Source organism: Lontra canadensis, unplaced genomic scaffold (genome assembly GCF_010015895.1).
Source record: "Lontra canadensis isolate GAN:19392208 unplaced genomic scaffold, GSC_riverotter_1.0 scaffold123, whole genome shotgun sequence".
Classification (NCBI taxonomy): domain Eukaryota; kingdom Metazoa; phylum Chordata; class Mammalia; order Carnivora; family Mustelidae; genus Lontra; species Lontra canadensis.
Genome location: NW_022631117.1, coordinates 1,988,524 through 2,013,872, shown reverse-complemented (window position 1 = coordinate 2,013,872; position 25,349 = coordinate 1,988,524). Strand labels below are relative to the sequence as shown.

The window sequence follows — 25,349 nt, the reverse complement described above, 5'->3', positions numbered from 1 at the left end:
AAGATTTTATTTATTCATTTGACAGACAGAGATCACAAGTAGGCAGAGAGAGAGGAGAAAGCAGGCTCCCCGCTGAGCAGAGAGCCCCCATGTGGGGCTCCATCCCAGGACCCTGGGATCATGACCTGAGCCGAAGGCAGGGGCTTTAACCCACTGAGCCACCCAGGCACCCTGCTAAAATCTTTTTTAAAAAAAGACTTATGTATTTATTTTAGAGAGAGAAACAGAGAGAGAGTGAGAGAGGGAGCACGCACGAGATGGCTCCCTCTGACAAGACAGCCTTTCACGTGTCTCATCTTTTGTATGACAAGCCTTCCAGAACCATCACCGTCCTGGTCACTTGTCTCTGACAAGGCTCCCATTGATCAAGGTCCCTCCTTAAACGTGGCACTAAGGACAGAGCGAAATATTCCAGCTCTGTGGTAGAACAGTTACTTCCCTTGATCTATTAACTCTGTTTCCATTGCTGGGGCTGAAGCCTGCATTCGCTCCCTTTATCGGCCAGATATTTTCGTGTGTATGTTGCCAAGCCATGTGTCCTTCCATTACTTTCCTAGGGCTGGTGTAGCAAATACGACAGATGTCGGGGCTTGACGCAGTAGAAATGTGGGGCACTTGGCTGGCTCCGTTGGTTAAGTGACCGACCCTTGACCGTGGCTCTTGACCGTGGCTCTGGTCTTGATCTCAGGGTCGTGAATTCAAGCCCCGCACTGGGCTTCATGGCGAGCGTGGAGACTACTTAAAGAAAAACAAAAAAAAAAAACAGAAAAAAAAATAGAAATGTATGCTTCCGTGGTTCTGGAGGCCGGAAGTCTGAAATCAAGGTGTTGACAGAGCAACGCTCACTCGGAAGGTGCCATAAGAACTTTTCCTTGCTGTGGGCCCCCGGGGGGCTCAGTCAGCTCAGCGTCCAACTCGTGGTTTCAACTCAGGTCATGATCTCAGTGTGGTGGGATCGAGCTCCGGACTGGGCCCTGTTCAGTAGTGAGACTGCTTCTCTCCCTCTGCCCCTCTGCCTCTCTCTCTCCATCTCTCTGGCAAAATAAATAAAAATCTTTAAAAACATTATAGGGAAGGCAGCTGTCAAGGAAATGCTTAAACACACTTAAAAATCAGTCTCTGACCGTGTCTGGCCAGCATCCTCCTGGGCTGCCTAAAACAAATGCATGAGTGAATGAATGGATGGAAAGTGTCCTTCCTTGGGTCGCCCTCCCCTTAGGGGGTATTCTGTGGTTCTTGGAGCTAATGCAGTGTCAAGGAGCTGGAGACAGGGAAGGGTACACGTCTGGGCCTCAGTTTTCATCCACAGTTTACCACCCGAGAGGTCCATCATCCCAATCAACATGGCGTCTCCTACAGCCAGAAGGTCTCCTGGCTCTTGCCACGTTGAGGCTTGGCAGTCTTCTCCAAGGTTGGCTGGCAGGGATCCTGTCTGCTTGGAGGCACCCTGCCCTTGTCCTCTGTTTCTGCTGTTTCCCTGAAAGTGCTGCTCAACATGACAGCGGAGGTCCTGCCTGCGTCCTACCCCCAGAGACCCCCTTTCTCATTTCTCCTCCCAGCATTCCGTGGGAAGGCTTCGGCCATCATGTCATTTCCCAAGACCATCATTTCCCAAGGCACTGGATGCCCACGATACCCCTTTTCTCTGTCCTCTGCAAACCTTCCACATTCCTAATGACCTGCCTTTGGTGAAACACAAAAGTCAAAGGTAAGCTATGGGGGTCATTTTGTTTCTCCGGTGCTGTATCTCTTTCAGGTAACGAGCTGGGGCTGGCTCTCTGTTTGAGTACGGGGAAGGTAAAGGGGGGAAGTGAAGAACATTCTCCACATATATTGTCATTTCTCTCTCCCTTCTGAGTTCAAAGCCAGTTGAGAAACAGGCTCAGGCATCGATCAGAGATAAAATGTACTCATTCCACAATAACTTGTTAAATACCATCTACCGTCCCAGCGTGGCCCAAGGCACTGAAGAATACATCAGCTCCCAAGGCAGATGAAAAAGCCAGCTGGGCTTTGCAAAGTCACATTTTTTTTCAATTATTTTTATTATTATTATTATTTTTTGCCAAGGTTGCATTTTAAAACTTGACCTACACTGAGGTTAAAATGACCTTCCCTCCGTTGAATTTGTCCATTTAGTCAGAGACTTAAGTGGCTGAAAGACTGAACAAAACCTTGGCTGTTTCCTTTGCTGGACAAAGCTTTTTATCTTTTTTTTTAAAGATTATATTTATTTCTTTGAGAGAGAGAGTGAGCACAAGCAAGGGGAGAGGCAGAGGGAGAGGGAGAACAGGCTGTCCGCTGAGGAGAGAGCTTGATGTAGGGCTTGATGTGGGGCTTGATATCAGGACCTGCAGATCATGACCTTTATCCTGATGAAGTCCCAATAGTTATTTTTGCTATTGTTTCCCTTGCTTTTGGAGCTGTGTTTAGCAAGAAGTTGCTGAGGCCGAGTTCGAAGAGGTTGCTGCCTGTGTTTTCTTCAAGGATTTTGATGGATTTCCGTCTCACATTGAGGTCTTTCATCCATTTTGAATTTGCGTACGGTGTAAGAAAATGGTCCAGTTTCATTCTTCTGCACGTGGCTGTCCAATTTTCCAAGCACCATCGAAGAGACTACCCTTTTCCCATTGGACATTCTTTCCTGCTTTGTCAAAGATCAGTTGACCATGGAGTTGAGGGTCCATTTCTGGGTTCTCTATTCTGTTCCACTGATCTGTGTGTCTGTTTTGGTGGCAATACCATGCTGTCTTGATGACAACAGCTTTGTAAAATAGAGCTTGAAGTTTGGAATTGTGATGCCACCAGCTTTGGTTTTCTTTTTCAGGATTGTTTTGACTATTAGGGGTCTTTTCTGGTTCCATACAAATTTTAGGATTATATGTTCCAATTCTTTGAAAAAAGTTGATGGTATTTTGATAAGGATTGCATTAAATGTATAGATTGCTCTAGGTAGCACAGACATTTTCACAATATTTGTTCTTCCAATTTACGAGCATGGAAAGTCTTTCCATTTCTTTGTGTTTTCCTTAGTTTCTTTCATGAATATTCTATAGTTTTTCGAGTACAGATTCTTTGCCTTTTTGTTAGATTTCTTCCTAGGTATCTTACGGTTTTTGGTGCAATTGTAAATGAGAGCGACTAGTTAATTTCTCTTTCTTCTGTCTCACTGTTAGTGTATAGAAATGCAACTGATTTCTGTGCATTGATTTTGTATCCTGCCACGTTGCTGAATTCCTGTATGAATTTTAGGAATTTTGGGGTGGAGTCTTTTGGGTTTTCCACATAAAGTATCATGTCATCAGCAAAGAGTGAGAGTTTGACTTCTTTGCCAATTTGAATGCATTTTATTTCTTTTCGTTGTCTGATTGCTGAGGCTAGGACTTCTAGCACTATGTTGAACAACCGTGGTGAGAGGGGGCATCCCTGTCATGCTCCTGACCTTAGGGGAAAAGCTCTGTTTTCCCCCCATTGATTGCAAATGACATATCAGAAAATATGTCATCCAAATATGTCATCCAAAATATGTTATCCAAGATCTACAAAGAATTTATCAAACTCAGCACTCCAAAACCAAATAATCCAGTCAAGAAATGGGCAGAAGACATCAACAGCATTTCTCCAAAGAAGACACCCAAATGGCCAACAGATAGAAGAAAATGCTCCACATCACTCGGCATCAGGGAAATACAATCAAAACCACAACGAGATACCACCTCACAACAGTCAGAATGGCTAAAATTAACAAGTCAGGAAATGACAGATGCTGGCGAGGATGTGGAGAAAGGGGAACCCTCCTACGTGTTGGTGGGAGTGCAAGCTCGTGCAACCACTCTGGAAAATAGCATGGACGTTCCTCAAAAAGTTGAACATAGAGCTACCCTAGGACCCAGCAATTACATTAGTAGGTATTTACCCCAAAGATAGAGATGTTGTGAAAAGAAGGGCCATATGCACCCCAATGTTCATAGCAACAATGTCCACAGTCACCAAACTGTGGAAAGAACCAAGATGCCCTTCAACAGATGAATGGATAAAGAAACTCTGCTCTACAGACTTCACAAAGGGCGAGTTTCTGTTTTATGAGTGGAGGTAGGAACATAGAGAAAATTATTCCCTTTGCAATTAATATTACAGCTTTTTACCCAGACCCTAATGAATTGTTTTTGTGAATTTACCTAGATACGCTTCCTCCTCATTTAGCTCTAGCTTTTAAGCTCACTTTTTTTTTTTTTAAATGCCCAAGTGTCTCTGCTGTTACTAATTGAGAAGGCTGTATAACACGAGGGCCTTCTACCTCCATTCATCTGTGTGCTCTCATAAAACATTATCTGTATTGCATTAAATATAGTACAGGAGTGAGTTCCCTTTAGTTTCTCCACATTTATTTTCTTCAGATGGGAAACAAGTGGTGACGTTTATCAAGGGGTGGCTGAAATGTAGCTCCTTAAGGTTTTATCTCTTATGTTTACGTACATGTAATTATATGAAATTGGAACCAATCCTTGATACGCTGGGTCTGAGCCTATTTTCTGAGAGAATGAACCCCTCAAGCTGTTTCCCAGCCTCCCACGTTAGCTGGTTTCCAGCTGGGTCTAGCCAAGGGAAAGCACTAGCTGGAGGCTGGGGGGCAAGTAGGAGCCTGGCTGTGGTCCCGGCTGCTCCAGACATGCCCACCACCCGATTCCTGGTCCCACCAAAAGACCAGGCCAGTGGCTGCAGGATCTTCACCTCCTCTGCGTCCCCTCAAGCCTAAGAGTGATTCTGGTCTCCTTTTATTGTTTTTTAATTTTTATTTATTTTGACAGAGAGAGAGATCAGAAGCAGGCAGAGAAGCAGTCAGAGAGAGAGGAGGAAGCAGGCCCCCTGCTGAGCAGAGAGCCCGATGTGGAGCTCGATCCCAGGACCCTGAGACCATGACCTGAGCCGAAGGCAGAGGCCCAACCCACTGAGCCACCCAGGTGCCCCTGGTCCTGGCCTCCTACTCTAATCTCTGGGTTGCTTTGCAGGGAGCCCCAGCTCGCTTTTTAGCTCAGCCAACATGTGTACAATCAATTCCCTGTATTACATTCCATTTATTTTAAACACATGTAATGGTCTGTTTTCTCGTTTGAATCTTGACTGCTGCTTTTGGCTTGAAAACTATCTTTGATCATGAAGACTAACTCCACCAAGTGAGTGGGGAGGAGTGTGAGTCAGACCATAACCAGGGTAAAGACTTAGCTGTGGCTTTATTTCTGAAAGGTGTTCCATGAAAAACGGGTGTACAGTGTTTTCTTGTTAGATGGTTATGCCAAGAGTGATCCTTGGTATGGAACACAGTGGGTTCCACAAAGTCATATGGGTTTCATTGATAGTAGATCTTCCATAGGCTTTACTGTTCTAGAATGCTTTGTAATTTGTCCGACAGGATACAATCATACATGGAAATTCCTAAAGTTATTTAGCCAGGGAACCCACTTTTTCAAGGAACACCTAGTAATTTCCCAGGACTCTAGTGTTCTGTGCAACCGGTTTGGAAAACATTGAAGCACAATAATCTCAGCTGGGCTTTTGATAGAAGTGGGGTAGAATCATTTCAGATCAATGGTGTTGGCCATATTTCCATGTTCTTGTTTAAGTGATGGACCTACTTTACCATGTTTTTTTTTAAGATTTATTTACTTGAGAGAGAGAGAGAGTGCACAAGTGGGGAGAGGGGCAGAGGGAGAAGGAGAATCTCGAACACACTCCCCACTGAGCGGGGAGCCTGGCGCAGGGCTTGATCTCACAACCCTGAGATCAGGACCTGAGCTGAAATCACCAGCTGGTTGCTTAACTGACTGAACCCCCCGGCGCCCCAGTGATGCATGTACTTTCGATACCTGGTGTACGTGGCTAACCTGATGCCTCATTATTAAAACTGTAGGAGCTCGCTTGTATTCTCAGACGGCAGGAGACAGGGGTAGGAGGATAGAACTTACCTTGGGAAACACCTGATTCAGTAGTACTGGAGGGAATCACAGTTCAACAGCCTCAACTTTGATGAAAGAGAAAACCCGGGCCTGGGGCATTTTCTTTCTTCCTTCCTTTCCTCCCCTTTGTTTCTTCTTCCTTTCCTTTCCTCTCCCTTCCCTTCCTTCTTTTTTTTTTTTTTTTGATTCTATTCTTAAGTTATCTCTACACCCAACATGGGGTTCAAACCCACAACTCTGAGATCAAGAGCCACATTGTTCCACCCACTGAGCCAGCCAGGTGCCCCAGGGCCTGTGGCAGTTTGAGGCTCCCCACTTTAAGAACATCAGCATGACCAGCTCATGGTTTCATTTGAGGTACAGTGGCATGTGGCCCATGGGAAAATGATTGCAGAAAGATTTGCTTTTTGATCATCCTAGCCTCTGCAGGACATGCTCGTGGGGTTCTGAACCAACTGCACCGTGTGGCATAGCAAGACATGCACTGGGTCAGACCTGGGCTCAGTCCTGAGGGGCCAGGGCAAAAATTAGCTCTTCTGAGCCTCTGGGTTTTTTTGTTTGTTTGTTTGCTTGTTTTTTTGAAGATTTTTTATTTGAGAGAGAAAGCATACACAGAGTGAGCACATGAGTTGGGGGGAAGGGCAGAGGGAGAAGCAGACTCCCCGCTGAGCAATGACCCCCCCCCTCCCCGCCCCCCCAATGTGGGGCTCGATCCCAGGACCCTGGGATCATGACCTGAGCTGAAGGCAGACGCTTAACCCTACTGAGCCACCCAGGTGCCCTGAGCCTCAGTTTATCTGTAAGAATCTGGAGTTTAGTATCTCCACATTGAGCTGCTGTGGAGATTAAATGAGGTATGTAAAAGCATTCCATGAAGTGTTAGACAGATAACAGCTAACAAGAGTTTAGTTTAGTGTTCTACAGTCAGCTCAATTTAATGTCCTCTCTCATTAATAGTTCTGCGTTGTTGTGTTTTATTTCATTTTTCAAATTATAATTTAGAAATAAGATGTAAGTCGCAGAATAGTACAAAAAAATTCCCATATACTCTCTACTCAGATTCCACAAAATAGAACACAGTCACAATGTCAAAAAACATTTAACACTGATATAACCTGTGATAGTATATAGCCTATATACCTCAGTAAAACTCACCAATTAGCCTGCTCATGTCCAACTTCTGATCCAGGATTGAACTGAGGACCACATGCTGCACTTATTTATGTCATCTTCATTTTCTTTATCTGGGTGTTCCTTAGTCTTGGTCTTTCATCATCCTTAAATACATTTTTTTTTAAAAAGTAGGCTCCACGACCAACATGGGGCTTGAACTCATGACCCTGAAATCGAGAGTCGCACTCTCTACCAAGTAAGCCAGTTAGGTACTGCTATCTTTGTACAGGTTTTTCTTTTTCTCTAAAGATTTTATGTGAGAGAGGGGGAGAATCCTAAGCAACCCCCCTCACTGAGCACAGAGCCCTGTGGAGGGCTTGATCCCAGGACCCCAAGATCATGACCTGAGCCAAAGTCAGACACTTAACTGACTGAGCCACCCAGGTGCCCCATTAAATTTTGTTTTTAAAATCTGCTCATTTATTTTCTAAAGTAAGCTCTATGCCTAATGGGGGGGCTTGAACTCACGAGAGCAAGATCAAGTTGCATGTCCTACCAACTGAACCAGCCATGAGCCCCCATGATCTCTATAATTTTGAAGATTACTGGTCAGTTACTTTGTGGAATCCCTCACTTTTGGTCTGTCATGCATTCTTCCGGTTAATATTAATAATTAGCATTCATCTTGTGATGGCTTGTTTATTCATGCCATCGGGGTGCTGTAATGATGGAAATACAGCGTTCTGGTTACGTGTATGAACTCTAGTCAGAATACCTACTTTCAAAATCCGGCTCTATGAGGGATGCCTGGTTGGCTCAGCTGGTGGAGCATGTAGTGAGTTCGAGCCCCATGTTGGGTGTAGATCACTTAAGAAAAAAATCTGGGGCGGCTGGGTGGCTGGGCCGGTTAAGCATCCAACTCTTGATTTCCGCTCAGGTCATGCTCTCAGGGTTGGGAGATCGAGCCACAGGTTGGGCTCTGCTTTCAGCACGGAGTCTGGTTGCGATTCTTTCCCTCCTACCCTCCTGCCACTCGTGTGTGCATTTGTGCGCACGCTAAAATAAATAAATTAAAAAAAATCAGGCTCTACCAGGTAGAGCAGGGTGGGACTTCTTAAAGGTTAAAGGTTGCTTTGCGCCTAAGTACTGTTACTGGAAAAACATTTTCTTTACAGCTCTCTTATTTGTATCCATCTTTTCTCTCCGCTTCCACAAGAGTCTGTAGAAAGATCTTCCTGGAACAAGAGCCCCTTGCTAAGGGCAACCAACCTTCCAGGCTTGCCTGGAACTTTCCTAATGTCAACACTTGAAAGTTCCATGACCCGGAAGACCTTTCAGTCCTCAGCTGAGATGGTGTGGTGTGCTGAGTAACGGCCCTCCAAAGATGTCCATGTCCTTCCTAATTCCTGGAACTTGTCACTGTGTCACCATACCATGGAAAAAGGGTCAGTGCAGATGTGACTTAAAGAACTCGAGATGGAAAGATTATCCTGGATTACCCACATGGAGCTGATGTAATCACAGAGGGAAGTCAGGAGGGTCAGACTCAGAGATGTGACAATGGGAGCAGAGACATTTGAAGATGGACCAGGAAGGGATCTTGAGACAAGGAATCACATTATTTTTTTCTTAAAAGATTTTATTTGAGAGAGAAAACATAAGCTGGGGGGGGGTAGGAGGGGCAGAGAGAGGGGGAGAAGCAGACTCCCCCTGAGCAGGGAGCCCGATGTGAGGCCCAATCCCAGGACCCCGAGATCATGACCCGAGCCGAAGGAAGATGCTCAACCGGGCCACCCAGGCGCCCCATCACAAAACCTTCTGAAAGCTGGAAAAGGCAAGGGAGCAGATCTCCCCGAGAGCTTCCAGGAAAAACACACTTGATTTTACGGCTTCCGGAATTACAAGACAGTATTTGTGTTGCAAAAAGAAAAAAAAAAAAATCTGGCTCTACCAGACAGCGTGACCTTTATTTGTGACTCAGTTTCTTTATCTGTCGAGCGGAGGAGCACAAATACATGCTTCCTAAGACTGAATTATGAAAGAGGCAGGACTATACGCCGGAGGGCACTGGAACGGCGCCCGGCGCCCAGTACGTGCGGTTTAACTGTAAACTGGAGTAGTTGATGCCAGTGGCTTTACCGGCAGGAAATGTGTCCTGGCAAATTGATGAAGAGACCAAAGCAGCAGCAGGGATTTTAACCATGAACATTCTCCGCCCCTCTCCACACGGAGACCAGGGCCAGAGACCCTCCTGTCCACCAAGAGGTGTGCTGTTCTTTCAGCCGGAGGCCTGCTCCTAGCACCTGCTCCTACGGCCCAGGAGATGGGGACTTGCTTGATCCCCAGCAACATTTCTTTAGTCTACTAGGTCCACACACTAGGAACTGAGCCCATGTTTCCTCGCCCATAAGTTGCTGGGAAAATGTGTCAGATTAATTTTATAAAGTTGTGAAATCATTATCCCGTTTTTCTGACCATTCCCAGAACTCGGGCCCTCAAGCTTCATTAGTATGCGCCCAGCACGTCAGCCATGGACACATGCCCGGAATAACCATAGTGATAACCTCAGCCCCTAACCTTTGTATGTGCTTCTTGTTGAAGGGGCCAAGCCACTCAGACCCTCACAATACTTACTTTATTGGCCAGTCCTGGGTAGACTCGGCATTGAGGCAGCTCCCCACAAAGCTGGATGGGGGAAGGGAAGGAAGCTTACACAGACTAATTCATTCCAAGAAGGTAGAAAGAATCTGCCATAGTTACATCTATACGTCTATAAAATTTGGTAAATGACAACTATTCATCAAAAAGATCAAAGCAATAAAATACCCCTTAATATAAAAAAACAGCAATGATTTCATCTGAATAACAAATGATATTTTACAAAGCAGTTTTTCATCCCTTTCCCTCGTTGGACCACCCCTCACCCCCAAGACACCATTTTACAGGCGAGAGGAGGGCGGAGAGGAAAACGGCTCAAAGTGATAACACTGGAAACTGTAACTCAGGTCTCACCTCCAAATACAGCACATTTCCCACTTACCGAAGAATAAAAAGGAGACACCTGAAACTAATATAAGACTGTATGTTAACTATGCTGGAATTACATGAAAAACATTAAAAAAATACAAGTAAAAAGGAAATTCACTAAATGTAGGTCAAAGACTCAACATGGTCAGAAGGCTACAAAACCACAGAGATTTAAGTGTAAAAATGTCATGCAACCAGCTACGGTGGAAAAATCTTAGTTTCTTAGCAGTTCAGGATAGCAGGGCTCTCACAAGGTCTTAGATGCAGGCAGGGCGAGGGGGAGGGGATGCAGATGTGGCGGGGGAGGGGAGGAGGATGGGCAGGGAGAGGGAGGTGTACACACACACACACACACACACACACACGTGCACGTGCCTTTGGACCAAATTTCAAGCGACTGTAGAACTGCTGCATGTTTGGATACTTAAGAAAATTATTTCAATGAGACGGAGACACCATATATCACACTCCCTCCAATGTGTGGGCAGCAGAAAGCACACTGCCAAGCAGGCACTAGTAGATTTTCAATATGTATATACTGATTTGGCTGCACTTTTATCTGTGCAGTCTCATTCAAAACTCCCACAAAACGGGTAACATCCCCAAATCAGCCACGGCCCTAAAATGCCAGTTGAACACATGTAAGACACAGGCAAAGAGCAAATGATAAAAACTATTTCCTGTCCCCACACTGCTTCTGTGTTTTTATGTCCAACTGAGATCTTTCCAAAAAAAAAAAGAGGCTAAAATATCAATCATATCATACCAAAGTTTATTGATACATCAAACAAAAATTTCTGTAATGAAAAAGGCAAGTTGCATTCATAAAAGATGGCATTCACAGTCATTATAGAAAGCAACGACGTAGATGTAAAAAATTGCTTAAGTGAAAAATGTAGTATTGCAGTTCCATTTTGCAAGCTGAAAAATGATTTTGTTAACACTTGCATAAAATCTGCACATTTATATACTGCATGTTATTAAAAAATTCCATCACTAAGTTATTATGAATTTTGCAAATTTAGGCCTACGTTTATACTGTTGCTGGTGTAGATGTTGTAGATATGGAATCTATGTTTTACGCTTAGTAGGTTACACCTTCAAACAATGGACAACAGTTGTGAAAATTACAAGGACATCTCAATAGTCTGAAGCTGTTCAAACGATGGGTATGCCATCCTATTTTTCTGTTTCCCCCCTTTCTTGGTCACAAAATAAGGTGGTTAGGCTGCAGTGCTAGGAATACCGTAGGACGGCTTACTTTGAGCGATTACATCTGCTAACCCATGCTAGCCATTTTGCAGCTCACTAATAAAATAGCTTTCAAAAAGGAAAGCCAGGTCCCTCTCAAGGATCTAGGCCATGATTATCACCATCGTGAATTTGAGCTGCAGACACGACTTTAAAGCCCCCTTCGTCAACTTTCTTCCTGGCTGCGAGCAATTTTACACGCTACCAGTTAGATTTCCACAGCCCGGATGTTCTGATTATGGCAATCTCCACCGGTGTGCACATGAGCCTCTCTCTCTATCGTGGCTCTCTCCTTTGCATTCACAGTCCCTACAGTACCTCTGTGAAACAACAGTAACGACACAGCAGTGACTGTAACACGAACAAGAACAACAGAAAACATCAAAAGCTTTCCTGGGTCTGATTTTTTTTTTTTTTTTTTTTAGCTCTTTGGAGTAGGCAAAGAATACACAGACTTTGTTTTCAGTAGGCTACCTCAAATACAGGCGACCGGAACACAGCACATTTGGGTAAGCTGCGAATGACATCTAACAAAATACTCAAAAATAATACTGATAGGTGAGAACAAATGAAATGATGAAAAAAAGGGCATAAGGATGGATTGGTTTTCGATAACTGAAATCATGTCCTTCCTCGAATTTAAGAAAAATTACACCTAAACATTAACATAAAATATATACGGAAGAATCAAATGTGCCACGTGGGCCATATAAATACAGATATAGATTGAATTCGATACCTTTCTAAATCAAGGTACGATATAAACACTAATAATAGTACAGGCATGCCAGAAAGACAACCAAAAATGGAAACCAGTTTGAAAACACTTTTTTTTTAAAAATGTAATCTCTATGCCCAGTGTGGGGCTCGAATTCACGACCCCAAGGTCCAAGGGACGCATGCTTCACGGACTGAGCCAGCCATGCGCCCCTGAAAACACGTTTTCAGTGCCCATTTCAATCTAGTAGTCAAATGTAGCCATTTATATCCAAAAAAAGTATGTTTAATTTTAACATTTAATACAGACGTTTCACATTTATTTTTACGTTTTAAGTGAACTCATTAGGAGGCTAAAGCCTTGCTCTACTCCAGGAAGTTGAGGACTTTACCAAGGTGACTCTCACGGTTTAAAGTTAGACCATCACTGAAGCATGTTCGCTGACAGAGAAAACATTCATGTTCAGGGTCACAGCTCTGTAGGCTGAATCACCACCATCCTGGGATGGATCCCTCTTTCCCAAACTGGCAAGTTACAGAAAAAAAAGTGCTGCATATACACACAAAGGCGGCCTCTTTTAAAAAATAACCATTAACAGTTTGAAATAAGCTATTTTCCACCCCTCCACAAAAAATTATAAAAGACTGATGTTCAGATGGCTTTTTTAAATGTAATTATGGTTTTGCCTATCTCGCCTCAGATCCCAGTAAAACTGATACTGGAAAAATCTGTTACCTCTTAACTGCCTGGACGGGCTACTTACTAAGCGACTGGAAAGGTCTTCTTTTCAAATCTAGTAGCCACATACCCATTAAATAGGATTTAATTCAGAAGGACAAAACTAAAATAAGCAATTTTTTGGATTCTCACAAAAATATCCAGGGTGAACATTCTTTCCCCATAAGGGCTCAAGGTTTTTTCTGTGGGGGCGGGGGGGACAAAGGATATTCTATGGAGACAAAATGAGCACGTGGGTGAACACAAAGGTTGACTATTCTGATGCACTGATACCATTTAGTCTTCTCATATGTTCAAGTATTCCTTTCATGTGTTTGAAAAAATAATTTAAGACCATCATTCAGCAGGAACAAGAAATGTGATCCAAACAGCCTATTTCTTCCGCCAGGCAAAAAAAATTAAGATTAGCAAAGTCTATTCATTCCCGTTGTATGACTTCTACTTTATACTATTATGTTCAGATCCATTCACAGAGTTCATGGGTTAAAGGAGCACCCATTTGGTAGTTATGTTACTCTATCTAAAGCCAGAAATTCTAATTATTCGTGCTTTCAACTTTCACATGATTCTTAACTTAGAGCTTTGGCCATAACGGCTACTTAACAATAACTGTAAATGCTTAAGAGAGTCATTTGGTATTTTAATGGACATTGATTCTGAACCCTAGACATAAGAGAGTGGTTTAATTTGTTGCATATTGAGTATCCTGAGATGATAACTTTTTGTAGTTGTTTCTTCCTGCTTTCTTTTTTAGCTGTAACCATTGTCAATATGCTTGTAGGACAATAACATAGGCAGCTCAAGATTCGGATTCTGAAAAATTTAAAATATACAGAGTTAAAAGGGTTATTTTAACGATAATGTGAAACCATCTGTTTAGCATTTTCAAAAATAAATCAAGTAGTAAATTTTGTTATGTAAGTAAAGGAACGATCTTAAAGTGCCAAGTTTTATTCACATGCAGAGGAAAAAAAAAGTGACACAATGACCAGTTTTTAATGCTTTCTTCATTTGTTAGCTGAAGAGATTCAGACTTGCTTTTTGCTTTTGGCATGCTCCAGGGCTCTCTTGTCACTGTTCCCACAAGGACGCTCTAGTCTGTGAGCTCCCTGAAAACAGGGTCATTCTACTTTCCTATCTCCAGCTCCTAGACTAGTGTCTGGAACACAGCAGGGACTCGGGCCTGTTGAATGAATGGATGGATTACGGTGTTTTGAGGATGTGTAACTTTTGACAGAGGAAGTCTAAAGACACACTCAGTTTTGAAAGGCTGTTGTAGATGTATTTTTCCTTTACCGAAAGAAACATGTTTCTTCCCCATATAATGCTGAAGTTCATTTTCTTTTTGGTAGATCAGGTTATCTATGGCTCAGTGGATGCTTCTGTTTTTCTCATTCATCATCTTTTTAGAAAACCAACCAGAGAAACATCCCGAAATTTGTAGACTCTTCTCTGTCCTCTGAACATTATCAAATGCTATTAGAGGGCCAGGACGTGGTAGGCCAAATGATCACAGAGTATAAATCAGCTATGTTGAGAAGTGGAAGTCTCTGGTCTTGGGAGGGAGCCTAACTTTCATTCTCCACTCTCAAATCCAACCTTGTGAGACAGGAGTTGGGGAGGGCCTTAAGGGGTATGCGGTTTTCCTCCCATTTTGGTGTACCTTCCTTGCCATGATTGGACTAGAAATCCTCTAGAACACATTCCATTTCCTTCATGTTCCCTGTTTTCCCAAGAGTTCTTCAAGTAGCAGGGTTATGGTGACCAAGCCTAAGCAAAAGCAGGTTGCTGTTCACACTGAGAACTAACTTATAAAAGGAGTCACACAGTTCTCTCAACAAGGGACTAACTTGGTGGCTGAACTACTTGCCAAATATTTTCCTCAGAGGAAAAATGCTACATGAAAAGTTATTTGTGGAATAAACAACTACGTTAAAAATACAACAACTGTGTCAATAATAAACGTCCTCAATTCCATGTTCCTCATCCTTTGTCATTGTAGGATTTCAGGCCCTGGAGAGGCCAAAAGCAGAAGGAGTGTCTGCTACCCAGCCTGGTCTCCCAAACCACAGGCCAAGCTAAAGAAAGCAATCCAGGGGGATACAGAATTAGCTGGAAACAGTATAGCTAACACACACCGTACAGCTTAGGACAAGGCCATCTGGGACAAAAGGGTCAAAGACTTTGAAAGCTACTGGGAAGCGGCTCATTACTAAGGGAAGATACAAGCAGGATGAGTCGCTCAAAATGGGGAGAAAGGATGCTGACTGGGGCAAAATAAGTCTGCTTCTGAAAGAATGCCATGGATGAAGCGTAGGAGATAGAAGAACCAATGTTTTCATGCCATCAGCCTAGTTTTTACTCTTTGCTCGGGGGCGGGGGAGTTGACAGCTGATGAAAACATGGGCCTTTGAGGAGGACTCACACTTGTTAGCTCCAAAGAGAAGCGAACTGCAGTTTCATTCCTGATGATCACTAATTTTTATGTGTGCATGAAAGAGGGCCCCGCCCTAAGCTGTACGGAGTTTCTTTCAAGCTGGTAAGCTTGCAGACAAATCAATTACTCTGAATTCCTATGGGTGGGTAAAGGGCCTCTCAAAGTCTGGGATGACAGAGGGCCCTGTAGTGAGAAACAAAATACACTCGGAGGAGTCGTTCCGAGTTCAAGGACTCTTCCCATGGCATATCCATTCCTCCCGGCTATTTTGCGGGGGGTGGGGGTGGTGGGAGTGGTAATGAACCAATAGGTTATAAAATGAATGGACTCATTTTTGGAAAAATTAGTCCTGAAGCATTCTACAGAGTTACGCTAGCATCCCCCTGAATAGCTAGGAGAGAGTTTACCTTTACCTCTGAAAAGTAGAAACATTGAGCTTGAATAAAACTTGACATTAAAAAAAGTGATTAGATTGGTTCATTAATTTTGGGGATCAGACATTTACGAGTACATTAGGTATATACCTGCAAACACACAGACACGGCACACGGAGGTACAAACACACTGGATTATTTCCACATACTTCCCAAAAGGACATGCAATGCTAAATCGACTTGATTATTATACAGATGCAATTTTGGAATATTTATTTTCAATTTTCTAAATGCTCTTTTAAAATCAAAACGGTATTTCCCGATCAGTATTAACGATGGCACCACCACGACAACTTGCCCCTTACAAATTCAAAGGATTTTATTGTCCTTCAAGCTCTGCAAAATGCCTAGCATTTTATTTGGGGGCTTAACAAATTTCAACTATAGATTTTCCCATATTCCAAGTAATGCATCTTTATATTTTTTGTAAAGAATCGTAGAAAGTTCACCACACCAACAGCAGAGAAAATTTAGAGAGTGGTATTTTCATTTTTTTTCTTTATAATGCTGTTAATCTGTTTCTTTAAAAGCCAGCCCGCTTGTTTAACACTAGGTACCTGTTACAATATATTAGATTCGTCTGAGAATGTTCGTAAAAGAAGAGGTCTGACTGAAGGTCTGGCGGATAATGAGTCAGATGCCCTTTTACAGCTCAGATTTCTCTGTAATAGTGAGGTAAAGATACTTAAAGCAATTGAAGACTGGTTAACCTACCTGGTGATAAAAACGTAGAAGAAAAAAAAATCATTTCCTATAGACTACTCTTTTGGCCTAAAGCAGAAATGATTACACTATAGCAAATGCATAACATTTAAATGAGCACACTGAAAGACCTAAGCGAGTCTCCAACTCAAATTGAATTCTTTTCATGGCAGAAGTATGCAGGTATTAGTAGTATATGGCGAACTGGGGTTTTGGAAATGACACCGGTCGGTTGGTTATGTGGTAGATGAGTCAATATGGTTTGATTAGTAAACCTTACCATCCTTTTGGTGAACACCTCTGAGAGTTGTGCTAGTGCTGTAAGTGTACTGAATAGAGAGAAATTTGTGCAAAACTACTCCTGTCTTGGTGAACAGATTTGCTCTGACAAGCCGTGGCGTCTCCTGCGCACCAGGAATCAATGGGACTAGAGGCGTCCGGTCCAAGTGTTTGAAAATCACTTCCTCTCCAGTGTGACGGTTTGAGAAGGTGAACAAATGATTAAAGGAAAATGACCAAATACTCTTAAGCATCAATAGAGGATATAAAAATGAGTAATGAGAAGTCAATTTTCATAGAGTCAGAAAATGGTGTCAAGCAAATGAGAATGCAAGCAAGTTGGTACATTAAGAAAGGAAATCACCTTATTCACTCCAAGAGAAACTGTGATTGCTGGAAGTTTGAGAAAGCATGAAGATAGTAGATGTTCCTGAGGAAGGGAGGCGTTTCGTTACCTTGTTCACAATTGCACAAAGGGTGGAAAATTGCAGTAGAAGAAAGAGAAATGCAGAAATCAAAAAAAAAAGTAAATATTCTTTGAAATGTAAGACATTTAAAAAGAAACCCTGAGAATTCGAAGTCGAAATGGCATGTTAGTTTTGAAGGCATTACTCTCTGTAACAGTCGAGTTAGAGTTGGGACCAGTCTCTGTTGTATGTGCAAGCTACTAGTTTTGTTCACCAGTTTCGAATCATTTTGTTAATGGGAAGATTGACTATTTTAAATAAAAGTAATTTAAAAATATGCTTCTCATTAAGATAAGGCTTATTTCCAGTCATTAATTCACTAACCTACATTGTCCAAAGACACTGGTCAGAGAGCTGTGTCCAGGGTCCATCACTAATCTAAGCGTGAAGCACTCTCTCTCCTATCCAACTGCACAGATACGATACGGAGGGACTGCTCTTGGGCCTTACAGGTTAAAAGCCTAATAAAACTAGCACCATGGGAAGACCTCTGGTGAAACCACATTTTAGTCCCATTTACTGCTGGACCCATGCTTGACTTTCGTTATTCTAACATAATTTGGTTGGTTTCCCCCGTTTCTTATGGATCCCTCTTTAAAAGGGTAGGCTAAGGAACTATGAATTTCTCCTTCAAAATGCCTAGAAAAGGTAAAAACTGGTAACTTAAAGTTTAATCAGAAAACCCAACAGGTTATCATTTTGCCTTCTTACTCCATGCCTGAAGTTTTAAGCTGATATGCAGACTTGGTTTTGGCACTGCCCAAGCAAAACAGAAAATGAGTGGTCAACTACAGCGATGAGTTTAACAATTCTGCTAATTACGATTACCCATGTTATCTACTTAGTGACTAATGAAAATAGGTGTGAAAAAAAAGAAACCAGCTAAAGTATCATATGCATCTAGCAGAATCTAATAAACAATAAAACTTTTAAAGGCAAATACTTTTTCACTTATTCACATATGTTTTAACATAATTATATATTTTTTCCTGTTCATATTTTAACTTAAATAAAGTTGGTGACATGTTGGCAACATGCAAATGACCAATTGATAAATCCTAGAGAACGAAATCGTTTCTGACAAAAAAAATTAAATTGTTCTGCCTTCTATTTTGCGGGCCAAAGTCTTGCAACAAGATTAATGTGGCACCAAGTCCCCCACCCCCACGTTTGATATACGAGCCTAATTATTTGAGACTGCCGCTATAAGCACATTCTGGTGCACTCAAAACCTTCCATCCAACCGTCCGAGATAAAAGTACTTCTAGGAAGCAGAGATTTTAGGAGTTCATAGACTAGGTTAGTTCATAAAGGAAAAAGAGAGGGAATATGAAAGCACAGAAGGCAGTGGAGGGCATGGAAAGAGCATCGGAAGCAATCAAAAACTGATAGAGCCAGCAAGTGGTGGTGGCAGGGGTGGAGTGGGGAGAGGAGAGAAGGAAGCGAGATGATGAAATTTCCACATTCTTTTGCGGTCATCTAGAGAGCTTTTGACACCAGCTCAGGCTCCATGAGCAGTATGTCAAAGAGGCCAATGCATAAAGGTCCATCTCAACAGCCACGATGTTAGGATTCAACTTTTTGTCTGATCCAGTCAACAGGGCTTTTAGCCTTAGAACCCACAGTTGTACGCAACACTGTCAGATTCGCAACAGTCATCAGCCTTGCACCACTGTTATTAAAGGTGGAAGGCTCCATTCTCCAAAATCGTCAACGGGCTTTCTCTGGGAATTTGCTCAGACAGCTGACGCTCTCGCTTTGCCTGTCTTCCACTCTGAAAGAGCTTCCTCCAGAATGGAATTATTTCTTCTTGTTTGTGCAGACATCCCATGCTAGGCATGGCCACGCTGCTAGGTCCGTTCCCATTGGCTTACGGTATCCCTGGGGTCTAGGAGGCAAAGTCAAGCCTCCCTTCTGACAGCGGTAGTTTATGTGGTTAAACTTCCATGAAGTTATGAGGAAAAGTCCTCCACTGGAAACGGGAAGTGGTATTTACTGGTTGGCCAGAAAGTTCAGGTGTTACTTGACTGATTATGGAGAGCCCCACGACTGGGCTAGGAAGCGACACAACTTTTTGAAATACCAGAAATCCTAAACTTCGTATTTCCTTTAAAGTGTTATCTTGCTCTTCCACTGTTTGGTGCTCAATGGCGGTTTCACCATATCCTGTCAGCAGCACGGTGACGTACGTTTGTCAATTTAGAAGCTAAAGAAAAGCCTTATGATCCTTAATGCTGGGATTTTAGCTCAAAACTTAACCGCACTGCTGAAAAGATAACTGAGGAACAGGTAGCTTAAAGTAACCTTTGAATTAAATGATCGAGGGAGCCCATTTTCGAAGCAACTAGAATTCTCAAAAATGCTGACATCATGACAGAGCTCAGCTGGGGTGGGGCGGCAGGGAGGCTGCCATACCAGCCTTCTCACTGGCAGCTTCAGGATGTCGTGACTTGAAATGGCTCAGATGTGTTACAACACAACATGCCGTACCATTGAGTGTATTGCTTTATACCTGCCTACAGAAAAGCTCCGTATAAATCCCCTTTATAACTTAACTAGAGAGAGCTCCCTGTGAGCTGGAGCCACATCTGACTCATCCCTGAATTCCCGAGACCTAGTATAGTAGCTAACTTATAGTGGACCCTCAGGCAATGTGTGAATTGAATGGAACCTAACAGAAGGCTGCTTCTAAAATTGTTGAATGTAAATGGCTTAGCTTCGTTTTCAAATGCCAGAGACATTTTCACTACCCACTGCTGAGTTCCCTTTTGAAAGCAGCCGCCAAGACCCACAGGAGGACAGGACGGGCAGCCCAGTCGCCACAGGTTATTTCTGGTTTTGTGCACGAAGGATCCAAGATGCTAGCTGGATGAAGTCAAGGGGGAGACTCTTCCGTCTCTAGGTAGGGACACATACTTTCCCCCGCTGGGGAGCCTGTCAGGTTTAAGGCTGACCCACTGTAAAAGAATTTTTTGCCTCCCTTTCAAAGGGAGGCCAATGCCTTAGCAAGGGATATTTAAACCAAGTAGGAAGTCGCCCTGGACATCAGACTGCTGGTGATGAAGATGGTCTTTCTTCTTCATCTTCAAAGTGGCCTCTGCCTCTTTGATATGGCCCAGCAGGGCCTTATGTAAACACAAGTGACATGGCACGTCTCCATTGGCCTTTATGCATTCATATGCACTGGTTTGCTCTTGCAGTTTCTCACAAAGGGAGGGGGAAGGGAGGCAGCGCTGCTGAGTGCCCACAACTTTTTGTCTCATCTGCAACTCTCAAAAATCCCACAGAGTCTGAAAAACCATTCAGCCTTTCAGACATTGGATGTAAAGAGAGATGTTCATCAGTAGGTGGTTTGACACATGTTCTGGTTCCATGAGGGTAGGAAGAAATGAATGAATGATCGAATGAATGACGGTGATCATGGAAATCTCCCTGATTTGTTGTAGCACACCAGCATGCCAAGCTATAGCACAGACGCTAGAATTCCTATCATGAACATAACAACCCATGGCAAAGAAATCTCATGCTGAACCTCATGCTTTTGACCCAAGTTTGGAATCTCCTGTCTGCATGGCAAGAAAATGTTGTATGTCTTTGTCCGTGACTGCTCTGCGGCAACTCTCCATTTAGTTTCTGTACAGGTCACCTCCAGCCAGTGTCTAATTTTGGTTCTAAAAGAAAGGGCCTCAGGAAGAGACTAAGATGGTTTGTTTGAAGGTTTTGATGTCGGAGATTTTGGTACCATCTTTAGAGCAGGAAGCCGGGTGTGAGCCATTACTTAGCATGAGCTCCATTAACCCAAATAGGAAAAACGTTTCGGAGCATACTCTCAAACAAGGGGAACAGAAGAGCGCCCCAGAGATCCTTCCCACAAACTTGTCTATTACAAGGCACCAAACCACTTCTTCCAGGGACATTTTTTTTATTTGGCTTGATATAAATGGCTACTTGAGCTGTTCTGGGAAAAACCTGTTATATCGTATCTGTTCTACCCCTGTTCAACTGATGTTAAGGTCTATGCAGGCAAGTAAATGCCACTTGCCCATCCTAAGACCAAACGCCAGGCTGGAGGGAGTTAGTCAGGGGTCTATGGAAGGATTAGAGAGTAGGCTCATGTTATTGGGTGCAGTGCCACCCCCCAGACATGCAGAAGCAGTGAGTGAAGGCCGTTCTGACCACCTAACTGTACAGGGATCGGCTCTGTACACCCAACTCAGTGTGGCTTATGCCACTGGTCATCTACTGCTCTTGACTGGGGCTCATACTGCCTTACTGATCGCAAAGGTCCTCTTTCATACAGCTAGTCCCTAAAGATGTTCTCATTATAACCGTTTTAGTGCCCTACATCTACATGCTGCCCACCATGGGATTCTATCCAATCAACAGGCCACAACCCAAATCAGACAAGCCAGCTTTGTGGCTACACTGGCTGGCAAATTTGATCGAATAGGTCAGGCAGATAAACCCGAGACTATTTCCTGAAAATATTGCATCGGACAGGCCACACAATCCGTTGGTGTTGAGAGGATGAAAACAAGGGTTCTGTCTGGCAAATGAGTTAAGTGTTGGCAGGGACAGGACATATTTAATTCACCTGTTGGTTAAAAGTTGCCAGAAGTTCCCTCTTCCAAGCTAGTCTACCCCTTTCACCTTAAAGACTTTATAGAAATGTTTAAAAGGTATCAATTAGGCTGGCAGAGGGTAATAACTTCTCATTCCCACAAGAAATCTACAATTTAAGCAGCAAAAAGAAAAACACACTCATAAAACTATCTTAATTTTTACAAGTGTGTTCAGGAAGCTTAAGGATGCAGAAATCACATCCGGGGAATTCTCTTTGGTTCAAATATACTGCTGGACAGACAGGGCTAGAAGCAACACAGAGATTAAGCAGCACTATAATTAAAGGAAGGGGAAAGGTTTGAAAGAAGCAAATTGGGATTATCAACTGAAAAAAAAGTATCTGCAAACAACCCACAGGGAAATTTCTAAGGTTAAAGCTGGAATGTTGGTGTGGAAATTCCTGGTGTGAAAATTCTAGGCTAAAAAAAAAAAACACCCCATTTTTTTCCACTTAAAACTCCATATGGAGCATATAAAATGCTCCATATGGATTGCTACAGGTCACATAGAACACTATTAAGGAATCTACTTACCACCTGCATTGGATAACGAAGTTTTTACTATACTTTTTATGCAGAAGAGGAAATTAAGTGATGAACCTGTAAGGAGGGGTTTAACATGCTGTAACTAACGCAAATCTCTAAACAAAATTTTTCGTCCACGGCAGATACTGAAGCCCCTTCCAAACATCAACTTACAAAATATAAACTTAGTTCTTACCCTGGCACTTCTTCTTCTTACATTCTTTAATACTATAAGGAGAATCTCAGGGAAAAGGCTGATAAATATTAGAAGAACTATGGCCAACCATGTAGATACAGAAGACAGCATTTGAGCAAATACGAAATACATTCTCTGTTGTTTGAGAAAAGGCCTAGAGTGGAAAGAAAACACACAATGGAAAAGAAATTAGTTGTCATAGGACACAGATGTGTCATTGAAACTATCTTTTGTATTTAAAGGGACTCTTCTAATGACACACATCAATAGAAATAATTTTCTTTAAGAATATCCCAAAAGTACTGAACAGATTTCATTTACTAAATGTTTAGGGGAAAAAAGGAATGATAATTAAAGGGGAAGAAGGACAGTAAAACGCATCTCACTTGAAAACAACCAAGCAATCAACTTTAAAACTGGCAACGGGAGAATATGTATTTGCGTTAGAAAATACTGGAGCTTCAAAGACAGTCAAGAGCAGTGGTTGATTTTTATGCTAATAAGCATTTTATTTCCTCAGCTGTTTTGTTAATAGGAGAATGGACTGTGCTCTACATTCAGAAATTTAAAAGACATTTTATATGCTACACGCCCCCCCAAACTCTACATCAAGACAGATATGGCCGTTGAGCTTCTCTCTCTACCATTCTTATCCTAAAATATATACTGGGTATCCAGTGTGTGCCAAGTAGGTTGGCAGAGGAGTTATGCTAATAGGACATTAAGTCTTGGAGTCCAGAAATCTAGGACTCCTCGTTCTGATGTGGGATTTCATTCTAAGTCAACCACTCAACGGTTTGGTGGCCGCAGAACAGCACGGCCAGCCTCCCCGAGCCACAGAGAGCCTCACTAGGCTCAACGTTGTTGGAAGCAGAGGGGGAGGAAGTGCGAAGTGACGGACTAGGCTTGGGCCGCACAACAGGCTCTCCTTGGATCAGGAGCTCTAGGCAGATAACTGGTTGTCTCATTTATTAGATTACCTGTTGGGCTAACTGAAGATAAACTGGTTTCCGGTTAAAAAAAAATTGATGTTTGTGCACTCTTATATAACATAATAGAATTAAGCTTTTGGCTCTAGGTGTATGGGGACTGGAGTATGGCACAGGAAATGAGCAGAACAGTGAGATGGAGAATTCTAGCAGGTCTGGGCTAAAAAGGTTTTCCAGGGACCCTACCATCGAAAAGAGAATTCTGCAGAACTCTACCCTCACTCTAATTATGAAGGGCACCCGGACTTATTTTCTAGGCAGTTAATTGACCATAATAAGGGGTCAGTAGACAACTAACAAATAGTCCTACTCCACAAAGTCTCACAAAACTCTGTGATTAATAGCTCTAGATTTTTCTTTTCCTTTTTTTTTTTTTTTTTGTTTGTTTTCCCTGCCCTGTAGCTCTCACTTTTTCCATATACTGACACCTACGGTGCTTTACAGGGGAAAAGGAAAAAACACAAGATAGTGTTCTTGGATTGGGTTTGGAGCTCAGAAATTATCATTCTCACGGCTGAACCCTAGAGCCGTGTGTCGCAATGCCTTAGGGCTCAATGTGTCCAGAGATATTAGCTGAAACCAGCATTCGGCTGAAGTCTCAGACCGTTTCTGGTCATATTTTGGTGGCTGCTCTGTAATTTCATATTCATGTAGTAGCTCAACTCAGCTCTACTTGAGGCAACAAAATAAAAATAGATGTATTTCATTTTTAGTAAGTATCGCTAATGACTAGAAACAGGTGTGACAATGTCCTAATCATTTGAAGCATTTATTTTAATCAATAAGTAATAGACTGTGGTAAGAGAAACTAGTCTGCTAGAAACATTCTTGTGGAAATTTTGTAGGAGTTCAGATGCTGATTACACAGATTTATAGACAGAACTATGGTGCTCTGGGCAGAGTTACAACTATATATGACATTTGGTTAATCAACTTTGATTAACTTGCATATTATTAAAGAAAACAGAGACTTCTGTCAGCCTCACTGCTTCAGTAATTACCTCTGTAGGTGCCCAATATATGTGTGATTACACTTTCTGGAACTGCTTAAGTGATGAGGCATTTCATATTTTTATTTCTTTTTTTTTAAAGATTTTTATTTATTTATTTGAGACAGAGACAGTGAGAGAGAGCATGAGCAAGGAGAAGGTCAGAGAGAGAAGCAGACTCCCCGTGGAGCTGGGAGCCCGATGCGGGACTCGATCCCGGGATTCCGGGATCATGACCTGAGCCGAAGGCAGTCGTCCAACCAGCTGAGCCACCCAGGCGTCCCATCATATTTTTATTTCTGAAGGCTTATTTTAAAAGCTTTTCAAAAACAGTAAGCATTTTTTCTAATTAGGTCTCAGGGGACAACAAACACGGATAACATGGAATGTTTTGTACGTGTGTTGCTCAAACCAGTGAGAAAATAACACTCCCAGAATCTCACCCTATGGCTTCCCCTAGCCATGCTCTCTGCTGCTGGCTTCCTTGTCAGGAGAAGCCACTGATTCACGAAAACACCTATGATCTTTAAAAAAATATAGGCGGGGGCACCGGGTGGCTCAGTGGGTTAAGGCCTTTGCCTTCGGCTCAGGTCATGATCCCAGGGTCCTGGGATCGAGACCCACAACAGAATCTCTGCTTAGCGGGGAGCCTGCTTCCTCCTCTCTCTCTCTCCCTGCCTGCCTCTCCGCCTACTTGTGATCTCTGTCTGTCAAATAAATAAATAAAATCTTTAAAAAACAAACAAACAAACAAAAACCAAAATACAGGCGTCTGGGAATAAGAGGAGATGACCATCTAACCTATTCTCATTCCTTATGACTCTCCCAATCACAGCTCTGTGTCTCTCGCCCTGTATCCTAATCTCCTAGAGGGAGGGGTACAGTCTATTCATTGTCTATTATTATCT

At 42.7% G+C, this 25,349-nt stretch overlaps 1 protein-coding gene across 7 annotated transcripts in view; it reads right to left on the bottom strand.

Annotated features, from left to right (window-relative positions):
- Positions 1-12,977: 12,977 nt before the first annotated feature.
- The window catches only part of ATP11C (ATPase phospholipid transporting 11C), a 179,337-nt gene continuing 166,965 nt past the window's right edge, over positions 12,978-25,349 (bottom strand). For 2 of the 7 annotated variants that reach the window (XM_032841420.1, XM_032841419.1), the window contains exons 28-30: positions 22,464-22,617; positions 16,230-16,334; positions 12,978-13,614 (exon numbers count right to left, since the gene is read on the bottom strand). In XM_032841420.1, the coding sequence (XP_032697311.1) occupies positions 16,233-16,334; positions 22,464-22,617 (256 nt within the window). In that variant the 3' untranslated portion in view covers positions 12,978-13,614; positions 16,230-16,232. Of the gene's footprint in view, positions 13,615-16,229; positions 16,335-17,017; positions 17,109-22,276; positions 22,343-22,463; positions 22,618-25,349 lie in introns of those variants that run through there. The other 5 variants (XM_032841424.1, XM_032841421.1, XM_032841425.1 and 2 more) reach the window with 5 other exon arrangements.